A 19,402-nucleotide genomic window follows, 5' to 3' on the forward strand; every position below is an offset into this window, starting at 1 on the left:
AAAGGCTGCATTACAGTAAAGTGATGTACTTTTCTGAACTTACCAGACTGTTGTAACTGTTCTATTATTTGCCTTTACCCACTTAGTCATTATAACCACAATACTGATGATTATTTATCAAAAATCTCATTGTGTAAATATTTTGTGAAAGCACCAATAGTCAACACTACAATATCGTTGTGGTATCGATATCAAGGTATTTGGTCAAAAATATCGTGATATTTGATTTTCTCCATATCGCCCAGCCCTAAATGAAATAGTTCCATAAGCAGACCATCGCTGCGCTCCGATCCACAGTGTACAAAAAAAGTTCTCCCTACTCCCTGTTCAGGGGATGTCGATTAAGGCAACTTCTTTCCACAAAATTCCTCCATTCGGGAACACCCTGCAACGTCACTTACGCAGATATCACGTCCTCTACGCGTTACCCTGGTAACGTAAACACTACTGCTTCTGTGGAAATTTTACTCTACTGAACTAACAAAAATGAATGCCATTACGAAACCTATTCTATTGAAATGTATGTTACATGTGAATAAATGGGTTTTGATTAATTAACAAGATGTACAATGTCGTTTTAGCGAGGCGCAATGACTGATGGGTAATCTTGCTTGTGAGCTTCAGGTGAAGTGATAAACGGTTGTTCAGTTCTTCCCTACGCAGTTCCCTTTGAACTGAGCATTTTTTGCTCCCTACGGTTTGGAATCTGACTTAAGATGGCAGACTACCCTGTGCAGTCCACTTCCCAGGGAACTACTAGGCGATCGGAACACACCCCATGTAACCAGATTTAACCACTTCTTATTTAGATTAAGGTCGTCTAATTAGCATTTCTACAATTTAGGGCTGCACGATTATGGCCAAAATGATAATCACGATTATTTTGATCAATACTGAGATCTCGATTATCACAATTATTTTGTTGATTTTAACCCAAACAAATTTTATTGTCACATAGGCTAATTATAACTGCTTTAACATCCATATTGTGCTACATTCCTCCTTTGCTGAAGGATACTACGAAGGAGTATGCCATTTCAGCTGTTGTGCGACCGCTTTCCACACAAAACGCAATTTTCTGTTCACTTAAAGGCGCATGTTAAAATCCGCCCAGTATCTACCGGACGAAATAGCGACGCGGATTTCGGTGCCTCATTACGGTGCCACTTAAATGTCTGCATTGCTCTCTGATGCTCTGAAACAGACGTTGGAGGCAACAGAAACATCGCTGTATGTCACGCTAGTGAACACTAATAACACGTTGCACAGCAGCTAACATTAGCCTTCCGTCAGCTACAGTAGTAACTGGATTAAACATGGATAAAATGCGGACAGCTAAACGGTGCAGTGCGACTGTATTTCACTGTAGAGGATTCCAACAGCGAGACGTCCAACAGTCTGCCACTAAAGCTATGAGCTAAAAGACACAAACTAGCACTATGGTCCCTGCTGTTGTCTGAAAAACCACACAGACGGGACAAAATGTTGCGTTTACTGGTAAACTGGTAAACCTTGTGACCGATTTATGACCAACTGCTATCTGTTGTGGAGTTTTCCTCACGTTACTCTGTCCTCTGTGACTGTCTACATCTAGAAACTAAGCTGCGCGGTGCAGGGAACAACTCTGATTGGCTCATGGAGGTACGTGATCAGAGGGTGGTTTACGGGGCGCTAGATTGGCTTTGCAAAAAAAAAAAAAAAAACTTTGATACGGAGTGTTCTATGAATGGAATGACTCATGTTAAATATCGCTCGATATTAAGCTTATTAAGCTTAAAAGCTTAAGTATGTGCGTGTCTGCATGTGCATTCATGTTTGTACGTGTTTAAATCTCATATGCCCATCAGCGGGCCAGCCGAGTAGTAGCAAGGTTCTTTTCCTCTCCGGTAGCCTCAGTCCTTCGTGCCAGCCTATTAAAAAAACTAAAAAAACAAGAGTGGCTTTTGTATGTGGGCACCGACAGAAACAGACGGCGATTGTCAGCTTCTGTAACTTCAGACAGACCCCCTCAACTGGAGAGACCACAGAGAGAGCATTGGCATTTCGTGGTTTCAGTGACTTAGTTTCACTCCTTCTCTCCTTTTCACCTTTTGTCTCTTGTGATCCTGCCATCCTTCCTTTTCTACCTCATGCTGGTTATCCCTCGCTACTTTCTCAAGTCTCAAATGTTGAATCTAAAGACAGATCATTATTTAACGGTCTTAATACACCACCACATGTTTCCAACAAAAATCGCTACGTTTCTGTAACAGACAACCCGACATTCACTTGGCCCGGTGATTGGCCAGCAACCTCTGCCACCTTACGTATGTCCAACGCTATGAATGCCTTCCAGAAGATACGGTCCAATAATGTGCGCCAATACAAATCTAAACAATATTGCAGTTCCCTTCTCTTTATGAACACTTTTGCTTTGAGAGGGAGTTAGATTTTTAAGTGGCATGTGGCACGTGCCAGTGGCATGTACTTCCGGTACTTCCGTATGCCAATTGCAATTGCATATGAATTGACTCCGTAGCGAGTAGTATGAAACGGCGAAAATCCGTTTAGGTACATTGGTCAGGGTGGAGGATGGGTAAAACATAGGACTTACACCCAGGAGAGCGGGGATCAAGTCCCGCGTTTGATATTTATTTTTCATGTTTGTTGTTTTCCTAACTCTAACCCTGTTATTCTTTTCCTAAACCCAACTAGTTGTTGTTTTCCTAACCCTAACCCCTTTCTTCTTTTCCTAATCCCAAGCGTTTTTTTTTGGTAAAACCCAACCCCGTTCTTCTTTTCCTAATCCCAACCGTTTCTTGTTTTCCTGAACGCAAACCCGCGTGTCACGTAGCCTCGCGATAACACGCCACATGGCTTTAGAAAGTGACACGTATATTTTAACAAAATGTTACGTTGTAAGTTATATTTTAACGTTATAAGTTATATTTTAGATGTTATGGTGAAGAACTAAGTTATATTTTAACGTTATGTTATATTTTACGTCTTACGGTGAAAAACATGCCACTTCCGGCTGCCACATGCCACTTAAAAATCAAACTCCTACGGTTTGCTTTCCTACTTGGTCAGACTTACAATCTAGTTATCTTCTAGTATACGACCGCCCTAAACATACAGTATGTAATTTGTCATTTCTGCCGCTAGGGGTCGCTAAATCACAAAAATAATAAAAAGGTGGACTTTGATGACGTTGTAAAGTAGCATGGGATCATGGGAGTTGTTGTCTTCATCGTTATGATAAAAATCTGACATGATTCACGCAGAAATCATATTCACAGATTAAAAGGTGTATTCACGTTACATTCAGTCACGTTAATTTACATTATGTCATTTCACTCTAATGAAATAGCCGCAACTAACTACTGCAGTTTACAGTATGTTATGTGGGAAATTCAATCGTGGCGATATCTGTTGTCAAAACAATCTCAGAATAACTTGTATGATCTGGTGTTTCCCCGGTAGTCAGAACAACTAGAGGGGGTTAAAGGGGATATGGCGCCAATGACAGGCGACCAAGCGAAACGCACCATTCAATTAAAAAAAAGTACATATTTCTCTGGGTTTGAACGCGTTACAAACATTTGGGAAGGAAGTACACAGCTCAACAAAAAAATATAACATAGGTCTAGTCATTTTTACGCCTTATACCTTTAACTGTATGTCCATGTCTTATACTGCGATGACGCCATAATTGTTGATTTATCAATTTCAACAGTGGCGAAGTGGATTAGGCTGCAGACCCTTACTTACAATTGATAAGTTTCAATGAAAGTTTGGATGCTGTTATTTTGCCACATGATTCTGGGTCACCGTTAAAAAGCTGACTAATGTTGCTGCTCTCCACAAAGGAGCAAGCTGTAAACTTGTCAGATCAAGTATCTGATAGGGAAATGCTAGATTTGGAGTAAAGCATTCCTTTAAAGGGTCAAATCAGGCTAAAGTGAGGAAGTAAAAGAAAGAAGAAAAGTTTCCTTAATGTCCTATACTCAAAGAAACTAGAAACATGTTAACACAATTCATCAGTGCAAACAACTCATGCTGTATGATAAACTGATTAACCTCACAGCCAAGGTGAGAAACTCCCTAATTTAATATTTCACCAGTAGGAGGTTTACATTTCTGTTGAGTCTTGGCTTATGTAATGCGAGAGAGCTTTCCGCCCTGGTATCCCACTTTCCCCTTTGAGACGTTCTACCAATCACTGCCGATGAGACCAACTACAGTAACTACTGACAAAACTTTTGAGTGACGGAAGTGTTTCACTGCGCCGAGCTCCCCGTCCAGGCTGCTCAGCATCAAAGAGATTGGGCTGTCCTCATGGCACAGACCAGCTTTAAAATAACTGTGACCGCACGCTGCCACAGTAAGAGCAGACTGCAGCTAAGTGGATTAAAGAACAAGAGCACTTATGAATAAAATGCTCTAGATGGAGAGGCTGAAAGAGAGGGGGAGAGACAGAGGGAAGGAAGACAAAATATCACAGTAGAAAGCAGGCAATCAATTATTCAATGTAACATCTGTGGTTTTTAGCAATTGCCAACACTGTGGTGACTATAACACGACTTCTATCGGTTCACTCAGAATACACTCATGTACTCAAAGTAGGACATGCACAACATTTTGCTCCATTGTAAGGATTTAACGATCCTCAGATTTGGAAATTTAATTCGGTTTGGAAATTACACATATTTGTATTGTGTCGCAATGAAACTTTTCGCTACAATATCATCATCTCCAAAATTTGTATGCCAAAAAGAAAAAGAGAATCTGATTATATATTTTTTTCAGCTAAAAACCAGACAGTTAAGAAGGCTTTGGAAAATCTATCTAACAAGATTTATTTCCCTCAGTGGAGATTTTTATTTGGCTGGTTTAGAGAGCTCGACTCAATCAGGCTGTGTGTGTGTGTGGGGGGGTGGGGGTGTGTGTGTGTATGCTTGTAAGTTAGCGCACATAATCTCATTTTAAGCATTGGGGTTTAAGCAAGGAGGAGGGAGACACGCAATTCTAACTTGCATGCTATGTCACACACAAAAAAAAAAAAAATAGGAGTTGAGAATAGAAATAATGAAGTAAACAGTGGTTCATATAAAATGAGTCAACACTTTGGCAAGGTCTGTATGAGTGTGTGCTTCAGGGTCAGCATGAAGCCACAGTGATATACCGTGTTGGTACCAATGTAACAGACCTGTCTCCTAATAGAGTCATATCAGAGGCTTTCAGGATATTTAAGGCTTCAAACTTAGTCAATTCTGCCCAAATGTTTCCTAAAATGCAGCAAGTGATAATCAGCAAGACCCTAATTACTGTGGTATTTAACTCCCTTGTGAAGTTATCTGAAATAATAACGTTTTAGTTCAGGATGTGCCGAACCAATCGATCAGATGGAGGGGTTGGCCCCTTCCCTACTTCTCACCCCCTCTGCTTCTGGCGCCCTTGCTCGGACCTACGCATGGAACTACACGCCTGTAAAGTTCCGTGACTGCATCTTGCGCAGTTGCGACGCTTTCGTTGTGACAAAATCGGGCCGCAGACATATAAACACCTGGCAAAATACTCAAAACCACCTCTGTGGTAGTTCACGCTACAGTAGGTGGCTCCAGGACCACATTTAGCCACACAAACTCACACGCGCAGACACACACAAACTAACAAAGTGAAAAGCAATAGCAGTGTCGCTGTCGGAAAAAAATATTTAAAAAAAAAATGAGCGCAATAGTATTGCATCAGTGGAAGGTATCTGACTTGTTATCGGTAAAGAAAAAGTCTGAATGGTGCATCCCCAGTTTCAGTTATTAGAGATTTTAAGTGATTCAAAAGTTACCATGACTGCAATGTAGAGGCTTGTTTTATTCACTGTTAAAATCTACTGGACCTATCTCTCTGGATGCTAATTATTAAATAGTTAGCTAGTATAGACTAACTATAGTTTAAAAGGTAAGCATCATTTACGGTCACTCTTCTGATACAGACAGTTTCATTCCTACTGTAATTCACCATGTATGTGACTCTCTGTCATCACTGCTCTCTACATATGGTTTATGGATTTATACGTTCCATGCTGTGTGCCAGTATTTTGTAGGAAATTGCTTATTACACCATCAGGCCTCTTATTATGCCACCGGATGCAACCCCTCTGGTTCAAATGCTCTGAGTGCACAGGGTGGCCAGATGGTATCTCACAAGGAGAACATATGATAACTGAACTCACATTAACCATCACGCATTAACTGTGACATAGCGCACGGCCACATACAGAGCACTTTTTTTTTTTATTGTATTTGACGGTGGGATCTTTATCACTGGAGGAATTTCTTATGATTTGTAGCTACTGACACTTTAAAAGCTTCTACCTCACAGTGAGTCAGTGATGAGAGTATTGAAATTACTTGGTTTATGTGTACATGCATATACAGTACACACACACACACACACACACACACACACACACACACACACACACACACACACACACACACACACACACACACACACTCGTACAGGTTGATTTTGTCTTAAATCTTCCCCTCTCTCGCTATCTCTCTCTCTGCCCCTCACACACACACAGTAAAGTACACAAACAATGAATTGTGCCGGACTCCAGTATGGATCCTGTTGAGCTGAATGATCAATAGCATGCAGGCTGCTGTTGTGTCATTACATCTAACCAATCACCATCCACCAACAATCTATAAATCCAACAATGCATTTGCCACAACTTCCAATTAAAAAAAAATTGTGGCTACAATACATCATTAAAAATATAACATAAATTGGAATTCTGCCTCTAGCGAGACAATGCACAATTTACTTGTTGTTTAAGACGTTGAGAGCCACGCGAGCTCTGGTGGTACAACATTATTGCACCAAAATGTAAACGTGTCACAACTAACCACCGGAAACAACCACAAAATGCAAGTGTCATGTGAAGAAGGGGTCAGTCAGATGCAGTTCTTCATATCTGGAAAGCTGAGCAAAATGAGGTCTGGAGCTATGGGAGAGGACGGGACGAGCACAGATACACCCGCGCTGAGCTGAATCAGATAGGTTTTAAATCTCTAACGGCAGGATCACGGGATACTAAAACCCAAAGTTACAGGGGTTTCCAACATTTGTATCTACATATATATTCAATGTCAAACTATTGGATGCATCTAAACAGGAAAATAAGCCTGAATCCCTTTCCTGCTGAACTGAACATATGGAACCACAGGCAGACGGTGTGATAACCGCTGAGAAGTCAGATGTAGGCTGTACTGCAATAGGGGCAACCATGCTGGTGAAAAGCATATGGTGCAGCGGAGGACTCGAGATAGAAGATTGTGTTCACTGGCAGAACTGCTTGGACAAACAAGGCCAAAATGAGAGCACCCACAACATCACAGCGACTTCGCGTTTGTATGGAAGAGTGTGAGCGAGAGCGATTTTGAGTGGCATCCAGACATATTGTGGGGACAGATGGCTGGAGGATGCTCTATTTCCTTCTCTAAAGGAAAGTTTTTCCTCTCTCTCTGTGTTTCTAAACAGCACATTTAACCAAAACATTTAAATTGATAATCAACCAACTTGCGTCAGATGGTTACGTACGGTACATGTGAACTTGCAGCCACGGCAAAGTGAATTAAAGAGCACCACTGCTGCAATTTCAGAGTAGGGCTGGGCAATATATCGATGAATAGCGATACTGAGAGGCTAGATATCATTTTAAATTTTTCGAAAGTGTTGTCTTTTCCTGGTTTTAAAGGCTGCATTACAGTAAAGTGATGTCATTTTCTGAACTTTCCAGACTGTTCTAGCTTTTCTATTATTTGCCTTTAACCACTTAGTCATTTTATCTACATTAAAAGCACCACTTGTCAACCCTACAATAACACCACAATATCGGCATCGAGGTATTTGGTCAAAAAATATTGTGATATTTGATTTATGAATCATATCGCCTAGCTCTACTTCAGAGCATAGCCAAACTTTGTTTTTGTTAAAGATAATTTTGGGGGGCTTTTTTCCCCTTTATTTCAGAGTGACAGTGGATAGACAGGAAAGGTGGGAGAGAGATGGGGGATGACACGCAGCAAAGGGCCGCAGGTCGGATTCAAACACGGGCCGCTGCAAAGGACCCAGCCTACATGGGGCGCACGCTCTTACTGGGTGAGCTAAAGGCCGCCCCTGCATAGCCAAACTCTGACTCTGCAAAAAGCATTTCTCAAAAGAGAATCAAGATGTCTGGAGAGAAGAAAAACGGAGACCTTTAATAATCTACCAGGAAATGAACTCAGTCAATTGGGGTTGCCAAACTGGGATCCAGGGATCACTGGATTTCTAAGGACCTCCAGTTCATAAAGGAACAGCTGTTTGCACTGGTGACTTCAGGTGGAGGAAGGAGTTAAAGGCCACTGGCATTTACGGGCAATGTGATCTTAATTCTCTGAAAAGAGAGCAGTAGCAATGGCACTGCCGTGATTAGAAACAACCAATCAAAAGTGAGGGGAGGTTTAAGGAATGACTCACTCAACCCCATCTATCTCCATTTGTCTTGTTCTGCACCGAGTTAGATCAAATAAAAATGACTCATGGGCTCATCGGATTTAATCTGATCACACAAAATCTCATCAAACAGGAGCACGCAGGTTTGTGTTCGGGACAAGAAAACATTTGGAAACCTCTGATCTCGGCTTCCAGAATTGAACGCCATGACATTCATCTCCTGCCCTTTCCTGGAACAAACAAACCATGGAATAAACACAATGACATAACCTTGTTAAGATTCAATTTGAAATGTTTTAGAATGCGATTTGATCAAAAGGTCAAACCTCTACTGGAAGCCCGAGACACACGGAGATGATTATCGGCCGTTGGACAGTCTGGCGAGGTCAGTGACTCGAATCTGTTCGGTGTGTTCCGTGCCGTCGTCAGTCCGAGGGGCCGTCGGCCTTCATTTTGGCCGATTTGACATGTTGAATCGGCGGGGCGGGCACTGCCAGCAGTCGGACTCAAATGACCCATCTGATTGGTAGAGTGCTAAGCCAGAAACGGGGAGCGGGATGAGCGTGACTAGAGTCTCTCAAAATCTGACGAAAATCTTTTAAACTGACCTTTGTTGATCTGAAATGAAGACAGATTCAGCAACTGCACGGCCTATTTCTCGCTTAAAATGTTTTCACAAACGCGTTTCAGTGAACTATTTTAGTACAATATGAGATCGTATTCTGAACGAGCCGCCATGACAGTCTGGCTTTGAATTTCCGGACAAAACAGACCCACGTGACGCGTTCGTCCAATCAGCTGCCGGTTTTCATTTTCGGGCGACAATACAGATTAGCGCCGCCTGTTGCTATGGAGATGTATTACGTCTCGTCACTTCGGTGTGTTCCGAGGCACTTTTTGACCAACTCGGGGAGACTGATCAGTCCGACTGCCTTTTCTGCCGAGGGTCGGCCGTCTGGTCGGTGTGTCTGGGCCTGGAGATGAGTGAATGCAAACTACCAAATCTGCAACAAGTCCTCCCAACCATACGTCGATATAGGTCGTTTATTCCTACCGAGTAATACGACCCAAAGGAGCGTTTTATAAATTAGCGCCCCTAGCGGTGGCAGGAATTGCGACCCACAGGAGCGTTTTCCGTCCTCATATCTAAACCAGAGAATGTAACCGTCCCGGTTTTAAACACATTATTAAAGTTGTCAAACGATCACAGTTTGGTTAGGTACCACAAAAACTACTAGAATTTTCAACTTGACTTTTTCCTTCTGTCTGGACAAACATATATATGGAAAAGCTTTTGATACAACTATTTTTGCGTACCAATACCAATATTGAAGAGTTAAAAAAAAAAATCTAATAACAATATGTCAGCTCATATTCTTAACATAAAAAAAACCCACAAAATGAGGATCCTTTATTTTTGTTGTTTAAAGGTCCCCAGACATGGTGCTCTTTGGATGCTTAAATATAGACCTTAGTGGTCTCCTAATACTGTATCTGAAGTCTCTTTTATATAGACCTTAGTGGTCCCCTAATACTGTATCTGAAGTCTCTTTTATATAGACCTTAGTGGTCCCCTAATACTGTATCTGAAGTCTCTTTTATATAGACCTCAGTGGTCCCCTAATACTGTATCTGAAGTCTCTTTTATATAGACCTTAGTGGTCCCCTAATACTGTATCTGAAGTCTCTTTTATATAGACCTTAGTGGTCCCCTAATACTGTATCTGAAGTCTCTTTTATATAGACCTTAGTGGTCCCCTAATATTGTATCTGAAGTCTCTTTCCCAAAATTCAGCCTTGGTACAGAATTACAGCCACTAGAGCCAGTCCCACAATGAGCTTTCCTTAGTATGTGCCATTTCTGTGTCTGTAGCTATTGAGGAGGAGAGAGGGGGGCAAGGTGGAGGGTGGGGGTGTGGCCTTGACCAACTGCCACTTTGCTCGTTTGAAAGCCATGATGTCTCTCTCTCATGGGTGGGCCAAATTCTCTGGGCGGGCAAAGCAGAGAAAGGGGAGGTAACCTTGCTCCTTATGACCTCATAAGGAGAAGATTCCAGACCGGCCCATCTGAGCTTTCATTTTCTCAAAGGCAGGCTGGGGGAACGCATATTAATATTAAAAAACCTCATAAAGTGAAATTTTCATGCCATGGGACCTTTAAAGAATGATGACCAAGATGAACAGTTTACTGAGTGGGACATTTTAAAGCTGTAAAAATGTAAACGTCAAGGCTCTTAGGACAAACTATGTAATGGCGTCACTGTTTCGGAACTACCTCAAACACATCTTTGGTATTTGTATGCTGCAAAGTCTTCTTAGTCATTGGTTCACAAATTCACAGGTATACCTATAATCCGCAAATATTGGACAATATATCAGCCCTGCCGAGTTATTGGTCAAGCTCTACTCTGCTATTCCACTGTATGTCCCACTTTAAACGACAGCAATTTGATTTGTCGTATACATTTGATGGCATAGGTTTGTATCTTTTAACCAAGAGCATTAAGTTAAGATTCAAATGGGTATAGAAAAATATGCTCCAAGCAGCACAAAATAAAAAGGTCAAATTTTTTTCCTCAAACTTGATGACTCAAATGCCACTGCTCTGATTTTTAACTACATTTGAAGCAATTATGTACTGTATGTTCTCTGCTACCAGTCTGGTTTGTGATAAAACTTGAAAGTGATGATTCATCTCGTTACTGACTGGAGAACATGATTATTTGGGTTTTCACTTTTTGGAGATAAGAACACTCACAGAATGTATAGCATTTTTTTTTTTTTTTTATAATCTTACTTCCGCACCTGTTACTGAAACCAGCACCAAGTCCTACTCTCAGATTTCTTTACCAAAGAGGATCTGTGCATTGACAGCTGCTCTGACTCATATCTTGAGTGACTATGTTTTTAACAAACTATGAGTTTATGTATTTACTCTCTAAACATGCAGCCATCTTGGCTTGTAAAAAAATGAATCAGGTGATTCCTGTAAAGTTTTCAACATATGGTAGGCCTATACAGATGCCATATTGGACTTCCCATACACAAGGAGAGCTACAGTAATAATCAGCATCCCACTGAAGAAAAAAAAAACTACATTTGAACTTAGACAGTGTAGGAATAATACAGCAATAATTTACGATTTATGTAGTCATAAAAAAAAGGACTATAGTGAGAGTTACCTTTGGAATGTCTCTTAAAAATATCATAGAGGTGTTATAAAAATGTGTTTTATCAACCCAGGCCAGTTTTGTAAAATAAACGAGCAACTGTGAAGGGAACATTTGGACTTGCATATGAAATAAGCACAACAGAAGTTGTGGCAGCAGTTTCTTCAAATCCAGTATTCACGAAAGACAACAGAAAACGCAGAGCGTCGTCACACTAGACAGCATCACATTTCATTTATACTTCAACTTGCTTTGTGTTTGGGAAAACGGCTCAACGCGTTCAAAAGCAGGACAGGAAGAATCCCTGCATGCAGCCTATATACTGCAGAGGAATCACTTGAAACTCAATTGGAGTGGACAGGAATATTTAGCGGTAATAATTGTAGGAACACATTTCCACGTCGGAAAACGTACACCTCGAATAAATGCCATCTACATGTAGAATTAATCTCTACTTTGCCGCCGATTGCACATTTTGAAACGGACTGAAGTGTGCAGGGAATATCCGAGGGAAGAAAACAGGCGCACCGCTCAAATCTCTGACAGTTCAACACGTCCACAGCATCACTTGTCAGCCACCACAGTCAATTCAATGCCGATTTGTCTCCTTTTCCAGTTTCTTACCTATTTGGCTGAAAAGCAGCAGCTGGGAGATGAAAATATCGCTCCTGTGAACTGCCGTAGCCATGGTCTCCGCGAGAGAATTAAACGTTATAAAAAAAAAAAAAGAAGAAAAAAGAAGAAGCAGAATGTGGGTTTATAAGGGACAGACGGCGGGTCGCGTGCGTAATAGATGCGCTACCAGGTCATCGTCCCTGCTCTGCTGCCTCTGTGAGGGGGCGGCAGGGCCAACTTCAAATGCTCCGATCGTTTTGGCTCGGCTCGGCGTGGTACGGCTCGGGTTTGGTTTGAGGAGTGCAGGCTCGCTCGCTGGCTGGCTGGCTGGCTGGATGATAACGGACGCGCACTCACGTATATCGCAATAAGACACACGGGCTGTGTGTGCGCGCCGCCCACTGCCCTTAATGGAAATCAGTGTATCACTCGTGTAATAGTCTTGTGGTATTACTACAGGGACATGGTGTGTGTGCTGCAGCTTCGATTTCGAGGCTTTTATCATCTGGCAGCAGCGTGGGGATCCTATGACATCGCTGTAGGTCTATCTCTGCAGTACCTGTGCTGCAAAACAAGGAGTTTATAGCCAACTTGTCATACTTTAGGGCAGGGATCTTCAACAGGGGGTCAGGGACCCCTAGGGGGTCCTCCGAGTCAATGCAGGGGGCCTCCAAATAATTGTTAATTTTTGAAAGATTTTCCGAAAATTAAAAAAAGGTCTTAACATGAATCCAACATATTATTAGCAAATATAAATCGCCACCGATTACTGACCTATAGGTAAGGTAGTCCCTAAGATAGCCACTGACAGATAAAGTTAATCCTAAGCATTCACTGTGTATGTTTAACATTAAAACATGATTTATAAAATAATGCCAACAATTATTAGGCTATTTTACTGTAATAGCTTAGTATTGTATGCAAAAAAAGGTAGGCCTATGTATAAAGGCTTTAGGCCAACCTACACATTATTGTAGGCCCAGTTTAATATGCAACTTCATTTTAGACATCAGATGTAGTAGGGGGTCCCTGCTCAATCCCTGTACAGTGTCATTGTAATGACAGTATAATATCTCCATACAGTATAATGTTTTGGCAGATTGGTGTGTCACTGCATATATACTCCTGTATGACAGAAATTGTATTTTGGGTGGGTTGTACAAAAGTGAGTGGGCCATCTTTTTTTCCAGAAGAAAAAGGGACTTTTAAAAACTTAGAAGTAGAAAAAAAAGGACAAACAAAGACAAACTGGGGGAAAAACGACAACAATTTTACTTTGAAACATTCTGCATTACAAAGGCAATAACAGCAAAACACTGTCCATACAACCATGCTCAACCAACAGAGCTCAGTCTATAAAAAGGTGGTGCCCAGGTCCATTACTGGCTAGGCAACTGTACCGAATACCGTATGGAGTCCTTACAGGTAAGACAACTGTGACATCATAGTCAGGTTAGGGCTGGGCGATAGGGAGAAAAATCAGATATCACGATATTCTTGACCAAATACCTCAATATCGATATTGCGGCGATATTCTAGGGTTGACAATTGGTGCTTTAACAAAATATCTTCACACTTAGATTTTAGATAAATAATCATCAGTAATGTGGACATAATGTCTAAGTGGGTAAAGGCAAATAACAGAACAGCTAGAACAGTCTGGTAAGTTCAGAAAAGTACATCACTTTACTGTAAAGCAGCCTTTAAAACCAGGAGAAGACACCACCACTTATGTCCTATCACGATATTACGATATCCAAAATCTAAGACGATATCTAGTCTCATATCACGATATCGATATAATATCGATATATTGCCCAGCCCTAAGTCAGGTCACTTATAAGTCAGGTCACTTAAAATGTCAGTTAAATACCACACAGAGTCTCTCTCTTGGACTATCATGGTGACTCTCATTCCTCACATAGAAAAACTCACAAAGTTTTAAAGATTTTGTATAAAGCAGTGAAACAAAACAAGAATGTGCATCCAACCAACCCAGGACTGTCCCACAGCGGAATCAGCGTGTGTGTGTGTGTGCGTGCGTGTGTGTGTGTATTTGCAATGGTGGTGAGATTTGGCAGTTGCTGGACTACACGATTCCCATGAAGTACACAATGGCTTAGTGCTGAGTGTGTGAGTGTCTTGTGAAAAGGAATGAGTGTAGTTCCACAAGCAACAGGCTTCAGTGGTGCAATAATACACACAGTTGTGTGAGCCTGTACATGTTTGTGAGCGCGAGACAGGCTTCAGTCACACAATAACATGCTGCTCTCGTTACTCTGTGTGCATTCATTAGCATAAATTAACAGAGATAATCCTCTTTAATTCAGGCGGGAGCCTTGTCTCACTTGTTGGACCAACATTTTTTCGGATGCTTGTAACAATATCCTTTCTGCCTCTGTGCTTCCGGGATATAAGCCTGTGTGCGTGTGCACGTGTATGGGTGTGTGCGTGTGTGTGAGAAAGGGAGTGTTGCTTGTGGAATAACATGTTGATTGTAGCATCAGTCTGCGTAATTACAGACAAAAATAGAGAAAATAGAGCAAAAAAAAAAAAGAATGCTATTGGGGGGAAAAAGCTCTCTTATTGAGGCTTATATAACAAACACACACACAAAGACACAACACACTTTCACACACAGCTGTTTTTGAGCTTAAGCCGAATGACACAACATGAGAGTAAAAAGAAGGAAAACTGAAGCGACATCATCGCAACAAAGCACGCGTGTTTCACACACACCGAGTTCCCGTCGGCCCTGACAGGTGTAAAGACACAAGCTGTGTGCTGCATGATCACAGCGTGCTGCCGCCTCCTGCAAAAATATCCTGAGCTTTTTCAGATACTGCTGCTCCGAAAAGCTGATTCGGGTTTCCACTGCGCACAGGCAGCTATGGATTATGGATTATGCGTTTGCTCTCTCTTTCCTCCCTCTGTCCGTGCGTTCGTACGGTGAGCGGAGCAAGGTCAAGAACTAAACAGGGGTTAATTCAGGTCGTCCACCGTAAAAGTATTTGGGTCAGCTCTTTGTACCACGCCACTGAGCAGATTTTCATGATGCTCTGAGATAAGATGCACATCTTAGCTTCAGTCCACCATTTCTGACGTGACACTTGTTGCTCTAAGGGCGGCAACTTGTCTAATAGTCTCTATAATATATATACCCAACCAGGCGTTTCGGGTTTGGGTTTGACAAAAATCAAAAGGGTCGCAATGAGTCCAAAACTGCAGTTGAAGGCTTAAAGACGGTGCTACAATTCTATCTTCACTGAACCAGTATCCATACCAGTCCTATGGTGTAGGTCAATTTACTCCTCTGGTCATGGGACCATGAACGCTACATTTCATGGCAATCGACCAACTTGACCATCTTCAGACCCTACTGCTAACAGGGCAAAAAAACAGAAAGGCTACACAACAATATAAACACCATTTTTTAATATATATATATATATATATATATATATATATATATATATATATATATATAAAAAGATCACTTCATAGGACTAAAAGTGTTTGCTGTCAAATCATTTCTTTCTGTAAAAGAAGTAAAGAAGAAGTAAAGAAGTGACAACAATTTTCCATTAAAACGTTCCCCTCTTCGTTGCTATATCCAACTAATGTTTCGATTATGTGCATGTGTGTGTGCCAGATCCCTGTTGCCATGACAGTGGATGCCGTATCCGAGTTGACAGTGATATTGACTTCCAGTAGTGGCGACTGGAGGTCAGTATCCTGCACACCACTGGGCTGACAAATACTGGTCGATGTGGTCACACTGTGTGTGTGTGTGTGTGTGTGTGTGTGTGTGTGTGATGCTTGCTATGGAGCAACATAGCTCTGTGTGTTAGTGTGTCGGCTTGTTAGTCCTGCACACGTATGGCATTTAGGATATTAGTGTAGTTAATTAATGCCTATGTGCATTTGTGCGTGTGTAAATGCTGAGAACACTGGTCTGTGCAAACTCATTTTAAACTCAATACACTGTATGCCAAAGTGGTGGGGGCTTCTGTCAGTTGACATGCATATTAGCATAAAAACGCTGTATCCAAGGCTCCACTGTAAGCACTTCCTTGATTTTGTCTGCGTTTCTATTAATTAACATGCAGGTTGACCTATGAAAGAAAATGTTCCATTAGGGAGAATCTGCTCGATTTAGTGATCAATAAACCTTTATTGTTGTAGAGCCATTAAATCCCTAGGCAAGAGAAAAAAAAAAAAAGAAATCAGAGGAAGACTCAAGACACGGAGAGTAATGTCATAGTTGTCATTTTTCCATCGGCATCAGGCAGCTTCAGTAAACAGTAAGAGCCATCTACCTGCATGTGTGTGTTTGTGTGTGTTTTTAAAAGAGCAAGAGAGTGGGTCTTTAAGTGTTGTTTTGGCCTTTTTACAGACTGTGTGTCTGACTGTGTCTGACATTTACCTTCCTGGCATACTAAAGGTTCCACCACAGATCTTAAAGTAACATGACTCATCTGACACACTACTCACTGCTATTAAGAGGTTTTGCATTATCCACATATGGACCACAACTTCTCTAATTACTGGACTCACATAAATTAAAGCCTCATGCCAGTGCAATTTTTCATTGTCACTAGGTTTTATTTTTTTATTTTTTTATTTCTTTCTAGGGAAAAGATTGCATCTTGCACTTATTTGCATACATTTAAACGTGGAAATGCAACAACTGTGTCTAGCACGTAGAGGTAAATGGAAAGAATAGCAGAAATCTAGACGTTGAGATCATGATCTGAATACTAATTCACATTATCGTCTCATTAACCTTATTCCAATAAATCTGGTGAAAGTGTTCACATAACAGTTTCTATGAGTCGCTGCAAAATAAAGTAATATAAGAGACCCATAATGAGGATGGACTTATGTGGATCAACCAGTATATTCACAAAGATGCTTCATGGAACATACCAGTGGTTTTGTCTGTTTTAGCTCATTTACTACAAATCTCATAACCCACTGGTTCACTTCAGTTCAATTGTAATACCACACGATAATGGGTGTAATGACCACACACACACACACACACACACACACACACACACACACACACACACACACACACACACACACACACACACACACACACACACACACACACACACACACACACACACACACACACACACACACACACACACACACACACACACACACACACACAACATTGCAGGATTGGACATTAACCATGGCCATGTCACTCTGTGGCCACAGAATGAGACTGCAGGGTGAGAATACAAAGTTTTTGAATTTCAATAAATAATTATATATTTTCATTCTATTGAATTGCTTTTCATTTATGGAAGTGTCACAGTTAAGGAAGGCTGTGTTAAATTGCGTCAAATTGCCTTTACTGTACTGTTTTCATATTAAATTTACATTTGCCCAAGGGGCCAGTGCTTAAAAATATTAGCATCTATCCCTGCTGCGACTACTATTGAATAGAAAGTTTGGTTTAGTTTGTGCATTTACACTACATACCAGCGGAGAGGGGTATGATGGTCAGAAAGCAGCCTTAACAATTGGAAACCAAAACCTGCAGCAGCCATTAGGGACAATAAGGACTCCAGTTAAAGTGAGGTAAATTCAGCTGAGCCAAACCGTAAAGGTGTTCCATTCTTGGCTAAAATTCAACTAGTTTGGCCTAGAAGCCATGCGTACATGGAAGAGTCCATCATTTGTGCAAACACGTCTTTTGTGTAATAACATAACATACCTTCCCATCCTCTACAGAGCCAGGCTATGCCTGACAACCCCTTGCAACTACTGTATACCTAACTGACTTGTGTCAAGTTCTGGCATCGTTCTTTTGACATCCTGGCTGAACTGACACAGACTGACGGATGACAGCAGGCTCATGAGCACTGCAGATCCTCTTTTGTCCATTAAGTAAGTGACATTGGCCTGCCAGGTTGCTTTTTTGTTGTGTGAATTGACATGAACAAATTATTCTATGAAGAGGCCAACTGATCCATTAATGTTGTTTTTAATAATTCTGAGAAATGGCAGGTATGGAGGAAAGATCTGGCTCCACGCTGTGATGGCTAGTTCTCTGTAATGAGACAGGTACTCACACTGGAGCCGCTCATTTAAAAAATGAAAAGAATTTTTGTCACAGACGTGTTTTGCCATTGGTAACAGTCACGATGACTGTGAATGGATAATACACAATACTGATGCAATCTAATTGCCCTCTTCACATTTCTAGTCCTCTCCACAAATACTGCTCTTCCACCTCAGATAGCTGATGTAGATGATATTGCAGAGGGAGGAAGAGCTTTTAATAGTCTCAAAATGGCACCGTGGATCAGCTATCTCACTAGTTTGCTTAAAATCCCCCAGAAAAAAAAAAAAAAAAAAAAAAAAAAGAGTTTCAAACAGAATGGGAAAATGACTTCAACAGCTGTCATAGTCTAATGAGTTCCTCTCAGCAACCTGTGAGAGCTATGTGGCGAGGAGAGCTTGTAAAACCCAACAGATTGATCCATTTTATAAGGTATATGTATCCCTTTTAAACATTTTATAACCCTCATAATATCCTGTTAGTTTTTCTGAACATGTCCTTAGCTAATCCTTCTGTGCCAATACCTCTGAAAATCTTGGTTTGTAATATTGTAGCAGAGCAAAACAAGACTGTAAACATAAGGTGTGTATGTGGGTGCATTCGAAAGTTCATGTTAAAGCTAGATGAAGGCCAGGATGAAGGGTGATGTCTATGTTGACACCTTTTAAATAGTGTGTTAAATGGCATGCTATAATTCTATTTAGTCTCTATCTATATCAACGATATATATAAGCAATAGATAGAGACCAACACTGTGTCTAACACTAGTATGATGTGCATCCTGGTAGATTAGAGTACAATAAAAGCTGGGCTGTGGGTGTTCTTTTAGGTTGCATTTTCTATCTAAAGCTCAAAATGCGTCTTCAATGCCCATTGACAGAAGATATGGTCGACCAACTGTTAAAATTCAACCACTGCTGCTACTGACAATTTCAGCCACTTCTACATTTGAACTTTCTTTTACCACCGGGTCTTTGACACAGTAGAAGTTTACGGCGACTTCTACTTTCGACATGCTCCGGCTCCTTTTGAAGGAAGTGTGTGTGCTCAT

At 41.2% G+C, this 19,402-nt stretch overlaps 1 protein-coding gene across 4 annotated transcripts in view; it reads right to left on the reverse strand.

The window, feature by feature from the left end:
• The window catches only part of ptprz1b (protein tyrosine phosphatase receptor type Z1b), an 81,843-nt gene that overhangs the window by 62,104 nt on the left and 337 nt on the right, over nucleotides 1-19,402 (reverse strand). The window contains exon 1 of one of the 4 annotated variants that reach the window (XM_039791071.1): nucleotides 12,279-12,691. The exons of the other annotated variants lie outside the window; for them this stretch is intronic. Coding sequence (XP_039647005.1) covers nucleotides 12,279-12,342 — 64 coding nt within the window. The 5' untranslated portion in view covers nucleotides 12,343-12,691. Of the gene's footprint in view, nucleotides 1-12,278; nucleotides 12,692-19,402 lie in introns of those variants that run through there. 4 annotated transcript variants of the gene reach the window in all.

The sequence above is a fragment of the Perca fluviatilis genome, chromosome 23 (assembly GCF_010015445.1).
Source record: "Perca fluviatilis chromosome 23, GENO_Pfluv_1.0, whole genome shotgun sequence".
In the NCBI taxonomy this organism is placed as follows: Eukaryota; Metazoa; Chordata; class Actinopteri; order Perciformes; family Percidae; genus Perca; species Perca fluviatilis.